Here is a 10,111-nt window from a genome sequence, read left to right as displayed (position 1 = left end):
TACCCACAATTTTCTAATTTTAACATTTGAATATTTCCCTCAGGAATAAGTAACTTAAAATAATAAATAATAAAAATAAGGGAAGAAGGAAGGAAGGAAGGAAGGAAGAAAAAGAAAGAAAAGCACCGCCTGCGCTTTAATCCGTTCCTGCTTTTCAATTTGAAATCGAAAAGTCGGCACTGAAAACGACGTCTCAGAGCATCGTCATCGTCGTTGTCGTTGTCGTTGTCTGCCTGTCTATCTATCTATCTGTGATCTAAGACCTGATGAAGAAATGGGTTCAAGGGAGAAGCTTTTTCAAGAGGAGCCGCCAACCCCAACCATTTCAATTTATCTCTCTCTCTCCACGTAAAGCCTTGACTTTGAATCCACGCCTCCGAAAGCACAATTAACACCGAAAGCAGCTCCCCTACCTGCCGTCCAGATTCCAATTTCCACCGCCCCCTACCGATTTTCTTCCGCCCTTCATCACCGCCGACGTCTGCCGATTTTGACGCAGGAGATCGCCTCGATCTTCTCGATCCTTGATTCGGGGAATCGGAAATTCGCGTCGCCTGGATTTGTTTCAGCGGAACCCTAGCCTAATCCCCAAATTGAACGCCAGAAGTCGTGTCGATTTTCGTTCTTCCGCTTATTTCCCCTGGATTCTCGAAGGATGGCTAGTGGTTATGGCGAGAGATTCCAATTATCCGAGGAGAACAATCCCAAATCCTCGTCAGTGTTCTTCAATCGATCCCTGACCATGCGCGCGGCGTCAACGCAAATCTCTGGGAAACCCTACCTCTACGATTATTCCCTGCAGCGCAGCGGATCCATCAAGAAGCTCTATAATTCATCGTTCGACTCCGTCGTGTCAGCCGGAAATTCGATCAAAGGAAAGGTGAAACGGCTCTGTAGCTTATTTGAACCTGCCAATCCCCCGACCTCGGTTTTGGACAAGTCCCGACAACAAACGCTACCGTCATCGCCCCTGAATAAATTGAAATCATTGAGTTCCGATGACTCTTCGAGTATTCGGTTGCCGGGCACGGAAGATCGGCTTGTGGTGTATTTCACTAGTTTACGGGGAATTCGACGGACTTTCGAGGATTGCTATGCTGTGAGGATGATTCTCAGGGGTTTTAGGGTTCTAGTGGATGAGCGTGACATTTCCATGGACTCCGCCTATAAGAAAGAGTTGCACAGTGTATTGGGAGAGAAGAAATTGACTTTGCCCCAGGTTTTTGTCCGAGGGAAGCACATTGGAGGGGCTGATGTGATCAAACACCTCTATGAGGTCGGTGATTTGGCCAAGTTGCTTAAAGGTCTCCCCATCAGGCCGCCAGGCTATATCTGTGATGGCTGTGGGGATGTCAGGTTTATCCCATGTATGAACTGTAATGGTAGCAGGAAGATTTACGACGAAGAGGAAGACCAATTGAAGAGGTGCTTGGAATGCAATGAGAATGGGTTGATTCGGTGCCCAAATTGCTGTTCTTGATTGCTCTTGCTGAGTTTGACTTGCTGTTTTTGGACCTGGATTTGGTGCGTACGTTTTGCTGTTTTGTCAATTGGTGGTTGTTGAAGGCCTACAACTACTGATCCGACTCTATATGTGGTTTGAATTCAAGCTCTCTTTGGAGGGGAGTCTTTAGTTTTGTTGCTTGGGGATTTATGTTGATTCTGTCTCTGACAACATAGCTAAATAAAACTGTGATTTTCTGAAACAGCTTGTTGTGTATATATTGCTTGTAAACACTATACTTTGGAGAGCGGTTCTCCATCCTAATTGGCTGTAAATCTGCTGCTTTATATATATATAGTAGTATTTGGCATTCAATATGAAGATGTATAAATCCTATTCCTGCTTCGTGGTGAATATGTTTTGCCACCTCCCTGCAAATTTGGTGAAGGATGTAGATCAAAATTTAGTAAAGGTTGTGGATGCATCTGATTATATGTCTTGCCATACACTATACAGACTTGTACTGGATTTGCTTAGATTATTTTTCCCTGGTTAAATTGTTAATCTTGCGTGCTTGATAGAGAGGAATATTTCTTCAACGCCAAAGCTTTATGTATATGACCATCATCTGTGCTGAGTGTGACATGACTTCTAGAATGGAGTAAAATCACGATGCCAAATGGTTATCCTGTATTATTTTGCAATGGCCTCACCGAATGACTGGTCCAGGTTGAACTCTAAACAAATTAGTTACTCTTTATGTCACTGAAATGTGAATCTTTTGACGTACATTAATTTTGTATGTTTAGCATTAATTACTATCTTTAGCCTTGTGAAACTTCATGTTCTACACCATTTCTACAGCAAGAAGAATCACAAGCCTTAATCTCATTCGATGGAGTTGGCTTCTACATCATTTCTATATGGAAAAAATGTCATCATTTTATTATTATTTGAGGATCCTTTATGTCTGCTAGAATTTTGGAATAATTTATTATATTGTATGAAAACGTGAAAATTCTGCTCCTGTTTCAATCCACATGCGTTCTGCAGCCTCTGTTGAAATTTGGTGAAGTGTACAATTTGTAATATAGCTAATTTTGTGTGGCATCTGATTAATAGGTTTGGATTATCAGCTATTCCTGGAGGGTTCATGTTGTTTATTTCCTGTTTTAAGTTGTTGGCTTTGTATTTTATTGGCAAAGGGTTTTTTCATAGTTAGTGCTCTTTATATATATGACTTTTCTATGGTGTCTGCAAAAGAAATCCTCAGTGATGTGAAAATAATGATGAAAATAGGTTATTGGGGCGATCAAGTTCATTGGTTTTCCTACAATTTTTTTATGAATGCATGACGTATTTAGGTGAAGTGTTTACAGAAGATATGGTCATAGGTAGAAATGATTGGTTTGTTAGAATATGTGTATCCAAACCCATCTAGTGGTAAGGATTGGTATGCTCTGTATGTGAAGCACTTAGGTCTCTCTTAACTCTCGAGGAGCATTTAGGCATGTTGTGGAGGAAGCATTGTGTATTTGTCCTTGATTTCTCCAGGTTTGAATATGAACGTGCAATTTGCTAAATAATGTTTCTGCGTATTTGCAACCTATGGTTGTTCATGGATAATGTGAACACTTGATAAGTTTTCTTTATGTATCATTATTTATCTTTATGCATCATTCATGGAAGTTTTGGGTCCTGATGTTTAACTTCAACGGTTGATCCATCTAATTGTATGATCCAGGCTCTGACGTGTAAACTTTTCCTTCTAAAGATGACTATATTTTGTGTCTAACTTACTTTGCCAAAAAATAGAACCCGCAAAGTTGACAATAAGTTGCCTTATGGTCTGTGCTTGCCAATTGCCATCTTTGTTAATTTGTTTCTCTGTTTTTGGACTGGTAATAGGTAGCCAGAAAGAATACATGGAAGATGCAAGCAAGCACTGACTTGATACTTTTTCTCAATTTGTTTACGTTACTATGGTGGTTTGTTGTACAACAACAATATATCAAAACTTAATCCCACTAATAGGTTCATAGACTTCATATGAATGAACGTTTTTCTTTTTCTATTAAGTATATTAATTGAGAGTGTCCTTTCTAGAGTAACGCTTTTCTTTTTCCAAGGTGGATTAGGATTTGGGTTTGATGTATGCTTGAAGATATTGAACGTCATGTGATCGTTTATTAGTTTTTATTAACAAAAGAAAATGAGAGCTATTGATAAAATAAAGACAAAATTAAAGTTAGATGTCACTATTGATAAAATCAAAAGTACAGTCTAAAACTTTTTTTTTTTTAAAAGGAGGAGGAGATAAAAGAGGTTCATTTTCTTTTTTTTCCATAATTTACCTTTCTTTAAAAAAGATGAGACTGCGGTGTTGTGCTATGTGAATTGTTTTCGTGGCACCTTTGTGCCATTGTGCCATGACAAGTAATGTGCACACGACGATCAAGACCTTTCAGTAAAGCAGGAATGATAAAGAGTAATAGATTGATTGTTATTCATAACGTTAGTGTTCTGTTGTTGACTGTCTATTTCATGGTGGAATTCTTGCAAAACCGAAATCCCACTCTGTCCATGGAATCCATAACAGGGTAAAACTCCCAAACCGCGTTCTACTTCTACAGTTGCTGTGTTTGTGAATTGTGAATCTTTTCTATGCTATTATCACTGAATTTATTTCTAGTGTTTCCGTCTTCTTTGCGGTTAAAGATGGGGAGAAGGTTGAAAAGCCTCCCCGTAGAGAGTACCATAGATTCTCCTCTGTGTGTTGGGTCTGTTCTTCACTTCTTTTTCTTCTCTAATCTTCAGAGAACATGGCGGAGTTGGTTGGGGGGAGCATTTAACTCTGCCACCCTTCAACTGCTGTTTGATCGTTTGGCTTCTCTCCCGAGCTGCCCAACATACATGTAGGTAATAACTAATCCTGGAATATAGGAAAAAAGATAGAACTTTATGATAATAATTTTTCCGTTAGGTGTAAATGGTTTAACGAAAATCCTAATCCTAGGATACAATGCCTAACTTTAAGAAATCAAAGTTGCACTCTTTGATCTCTTCTACCACCAAGAACTGAACTTAACAATGAGAGAAAATAATGAGCAAATAGAGAAATAGATGATAGTAATTGAATGAAGAAGTATAGAAGGCTTGTTGTGTCTCTTTCCACCCCAAATGTCCTAAACTATTTATATACAATGAAATAGTGCTTACTAATAGACATAAAAATTAAAGAACACAATCTATTAAACGATCATGTCTTTTGAGAATAAATTTGTCCTTTGAAAAGTTCACAACTCTTCGATATATAAATGATATGAATTTAAAAATTTAAAAATATGTCTTTTTAAATTTAAACCAGAAGACATATCTTTTCATCCCATAACTACTACTTTATTTAAATAAAGTAAAGCAAATAATAGATTATAATATATATATATGTCATAAAACTATCAATGTTATTATTATTAGATAATATTACTATATAATAATTCCCTACTTATTATCTAATAATAATACGGAAAAGAAGAATAAAAAAAATGAGAATACACAAATTGAAAGATGTTGGGTATTTGTGTAACACATAACCAAAGGTGGCCAAGACTCGATCCTTTAAAATGATATAAATGTAACGTTCACATTTGTGTTACATAGGAGTTCTTTGATTATGCAATGACAATACACTTTTAATAGGCCTTGTGCTTTATCCCGGTTTATCAAGTACTTTCAAAATTCACCAAAATCCTTAGAAAGTAGCCTCCCACTTTCCTACTTGCATGTGTAGCCAAACATGAGACATTAAAGGAATATGACTTACACATATTCATTTCACCCTTATTATTTCTTAAAACATATTGTGCACTTCAAATGTAATCTCAACGTTAACATTTTAAGGATAGTTTTTGATTGGATTGCTCTTGAACTCTTAGACACATGAATTTTCAATAATAACCGACATTCACATGAAAGAGTAATATTCAAATAAGATTATCTCTTTAAATTGTTGATAGTCCCATGTTCCTTATGCCCTTTAAAATTTTCTCACTTGACAAAGATTTTATAAGAGGATCTACAAGCATTTGATTTGTTGAAAGATACTCATTGATACTTTACATTTTTTGACAAGGTTCCTTACATGATTGTATCTCATTGTAATATGTTTACTATTGCTAGACATCCTCTTATTTTTAGTATTATGTATTGCAGCTTGATTATCATAATATAAAGTAATAGGTGCTCTAGAAACCTCAATAAATAGAATACATCTCATAAATCTCTTAATCCACAAAATATTTTTGCCAGCAAGGGACATGGCAATAAATTCAAATTCCATTGAAGATAATGCAACACAAGATTATTTCTTAGATGAATATGGAATTATTGCTCCTCCTATAGTAAATAACCAACCACTAGTGGAACTATAATTTCTTCTATTGAAAGCTCAATTAGCATCACTATAGCATTCCAAAACAGAAGAAAAAGTACATTTGTAATGTAGTCCAAAATTCAAAGTATGTTTCAAATATCTCATTGACTTATCAATGGCTATCCAATGTTCACTACTTGGATCACCAGTGAATCTACTAAGTAAGCCTACAATATGCAATATCGGGCTAGTATAATTCATAGCATACATCAAACTATCAATTATTTTAGCATATTCTTCTTGATTTATAGGATCACCATCATTTGGTATCAAGTTACTATAAGGATCAATAGGCATTTTACTAGGCTTGCAATCAAAATAATGAAACTTCCTAAGCATTTTCTCAATATAACTAGATTGAGTAAATATACTCATTTTCTCTTCTAATCACTTTAATACCTAGTATCACATCAACATGATCTAAATCTTTAATATAAAATATTTGCATAAGAAAATGTTTTATTTCATTAATACAATCTATACTAGATCCAAAAATTAACAAATCATTAACATATAAAGTTATCAAGACTTTATAATCATTTGTGCATTTAAAGAAAACACAACTTTCTACTTTGTTACATTTAAAACCAATAGACTTAATCTCTTTCTTCAACTTTCTATACCATTGTAGAGATTTATTGAGTTTACATACCTTGTATACTTTTCCCTTTACCACATAGTCTTCAGGTTGTTAGATATATATCTCTTCATCTAACTCACCATTTAAGAAAGTTGTCTTGACATTCATTTGATGAACTTTTAAATTGTAAGTACAAGCAATAACAAATATAATTCTAATAGTAATGATTTTAGTAACAACTGAAAAAGTTTCAAAATAATCAACACCTTCTTTTTTATTATACCCTTTAGCTATTAATCTTGCTTTATATCTATCTATACTACCACCAGATTTAAGCTTCTTCTTTAAAATTTATTTACAACCAATAGTCTTAGTATTAGAAGGAAGATCATAGAATGACATATAAAATCATCTTCCACCCATTTGTGTTGTGCAAGGGTGAGTGGTCCTTCACCGCTCTCATGTTGTGGATATCCATATGGATATGTTAGGACATATAGAACTTTGGCCTAAGTCAATTGATACATGATCCTCATGCTCCAATGTTTGTAATTCATGCCATTAAACTTCTCTAGTCTTTCCATCTCTTGAACTTGTGGCTTACAAGAAGACTCCATGGGAATATTTACTATCCTAAACTTGTTGTAGGAATATAGAAAAAATGATAAAATAATTGAAGAAAGACAAAATAAGAATAGAATATTTGTTAGGCAAGACGTTTCTAAGAAACTATCTTTTAAGATAGTAATTTTTCCATCATGTGCAAATAGTTTAATAGAAATCCTAACCCCAATATCTAACTTTAAGAAATCAAAGTTGCACTCTTTGATCTTTTCTACCACCAAGAACTCAACCCAATAATGAGAAAAAAATAGAGAGCAAATAGAGAAATAGATGATAATAATTGAATGAAGAAATATAGAAGGCTTTATTGTTGTTAAAATCTTGATTCTATGCATATAATTTTACAATTTTACATTTCGAAGACCCCCAAATAATTCATATCCCATGTAAAATCTAATTTGGAGTAAAATTCTATAAAATGTCAATTTTACGCTTACGATTTTATGCTTTAGAGACTTTTATTGATTTAAATTACAATTTAGAGGATGTTTCAAACTTCTGAATGTCACATATCATCTGATATTGGAACTTATGCAATAAAATGTTATATTTTGCCTCTAAATTAAAACTTGATTTAACATTAATTGCATAAGTTCTAATGTCACATAACATTGAACATTGATTACATAAGTTCTAATTTACTAGATTTAAATTTAAATTTTTATTTGATTTAACATTGATTGCATAAATAAATCAAGACAAACAGTTAATTAATTAATGGACCACCCAACCCCAAATCGGAATTTTACTTGATTTAATATCAATGTTAAATCTAGTAAAAATTGTAACTTAAATCTGATAGAAGACATTGGAAGCATTTTCTAAAGAATTTCAAGTTATATTTTACCTCTAAATTACCTATACCAATCTGCTAGTTTTTGAGCTATATTTGAAAGTATCATCTTTTGAGTTATAATAAGGAATAATCATGTTATTAAATAATATTAATTTATTTTCTATAAAATTATATTATTATAAACATATATTTATAAAAATTAAAGGGTATTTTTAATTGTTTCTAAAATTTTACAAGTTGATTTTACGATTCGATTTTATGGACCCTTTTTTTTTTATTTCATTTAAAATTCCAATTTTAACTATCTTAGAAGGCTTATTGCGTCTCTTTGCACCCTAAATATCCTAAATTATTTATAGATAATGAAAATGTGCTTACCAATAGACACAAAAATTAAATAGCAGAATTTATTAAAAGATCATGTCTTTTGAGAATAGACTTCTCATTTGAAAAAGTCACAACTCTTCAACATATAAAAGACATGAAATTTAAAATTTAAAAATATGTCTTTTTAAATTTAAACTAAAAAACATGTCTTTTCATCTCATAACTATCATTTTATTTGAATAAAATAAATTAAAAAATAAATTATAATATATATTATAAAATTATCAATTATTATTATTATTAGATAATGTTAATATATGTTTATATATAACAACCCCCGTCTACAATTCCGTTGGATGCAGAGACGAAAGAGTCCAGTCTAGAGAAAATGATTAGATTAAGAGGACTTTGTGAAAGAAAAGGATACTCTTGGTTTGAAGAGGAGATCATCTTAGTTGCAAGCAGATAACTTGTTGAGGTTTATGGGCATGTTTGCCCATGCAATTTGACCACTTATAAGTTGGTACTGTGGTTTTAACTTATCCAACTTATTTGTTGTAAATGTTTAGTTTGAACAAAGAGTGTTTAGGTTATACGCTCATACATCAGCGTTTTGCAAAAACTTCCTCTCCTCAACTTTTGCAAAATGTTGCTACCAAATAAATTTTGTTGACCGAATAAATGACTATTTTACCTTCAATCTTTGGAGTAATTTTTAGCCATTGTTCTTTTTCTTCAACCCTCTGTTTCTCGCCAATCCTTATCGCCCCCAGCTTTTTCAGCCATCACTGTTATCCCCACTGTCCGCCATTACCCCCGTCTCCTCCATCAGTCCATCTCCTCTATTGCAGTCTCTATGTGTATATATATAACAACAAGATATATTGTATTAATATATTTTTAATTAATTTTAACATATATATAATAATAATTTATAATTAATTTTATTAAAAATAATTATTTGATGTTTTATCTTTTTATCACATTCTAATAGTTTATCAACTCTTACAAACTAAATGTATAACTATTAACTAATTGTTTAAAAATATATTTATTTAAATATATTATCAGCTTAAACGATACTTAATTTAAACACTTTAAATAATTTAAAAGTTAAAAAAAAAAAAAAACCTCGCGAAACACGCCCTATATGATATATACATATTCACGCTCGCACTGATATTGAATGCATAGTGTAGCTGCCTTCCTTGGCATTTTGTTTAATTTCTTTTCTACAATAATTATTTATTATTACGAGAATGCATACTTCCTTTGTGGTTTATTGAATTTTTTTTAATTTTTAAAATTGTTCCTTATAGTTATTTTTGATATGAGATATTATGATAATAAATTTAAATTTTAAACCAAAAAAATTAAGTGAGGTGGTAGTTATCAAATTCATCATCTGTTATTTAAGCAAACATCTATTTTAATATTTGACATTTTAAATTATCTTTTTAAAAACATTTTATTCGAAAAATACCCATCTTAAGGTTTTTGGTAAAATATTTAAAGGGTAAAGTGTTAAATCAGCCATTATATTCAATGGGTGGAGTTTTATGGTTGCTTCTAAATAGAATAGAAGAAAAGAATGTGATATATAATACTAAAAGTATATTATATACATAAAACAATTTTACATAATAATTATATAATAGACTTTTTACTGTACAATACACTTTACATAATAATATTTTACACTTTTTTTTTTTTTATATTGTGTTAACTATCGATCGCACAACTACTATTGAGGGGGTGAATTAATCATTTATCTTCGATCCCATGTTTATTGAAAGACTTAATTTTAATTTCTCCTTAATAATACTTTTAATTTTTCATTGAAATAGTAATAGAAATAGTACCGCCATCATCGTTTAATGTTTAGTATTCTTTTAATTTATTCATTTC

At 32.3% G+C, this 10,111-nt stretch overlaps 1 protein-coding gene across 1 annotated transcript; it reads left to right on the top strand.

Moving 5' to 3' along the window:
* The first annotated feature begins 291 nt into the window (after positions 1 to 291).
* LOC127801331 (uncharacterized protein At5g39865) lies at positions 292 to 1,819 on the top strand. Its single transcript, XM_052336336.1, has one exon. It carries the CDS (start codon positions 656 to 658, stop codon positions 1,478 to 1,480), a length of 825 nt encoding a protein of 274 aa, XP_052192296.1. The 5' UTR covers positions 292 to 655; the 3' UTR covers positions 1,481 to 1,819.
* Positions 1,820 to 10,111: the final 8,292 nt, after the last annotated feature.

Source organism: Diospyros lotus, chromosome 5 (assembly GCF_014633365.1).
Source record: "Diospyros lotus cultivar Yz01 chromosome 5, ASM1463336v1, whole genome shotgun sequence".
Taxonomy (NCBI): Eukaryota; Viridiplantae; Streptophyta; class Magnoliopsida; order Ericales; family Ebenaceae; genus Diospyros; species Diospyros lotus.
The sequence above is the reverse complement of the archived record's forward strand: the minus strand, read 5'-3'. Positions and strand labels throughout refer to the sequence as shown.

Excerpts from the sequence above, each read along its gene's own strand:
- LOC127801331 (XM_052336336.1), top strand. The coding sequence starts at position 656 with ATGGCTAGTGGTTATGGCGAGAGATTCCAATTATCCGAGGAGAACAAT.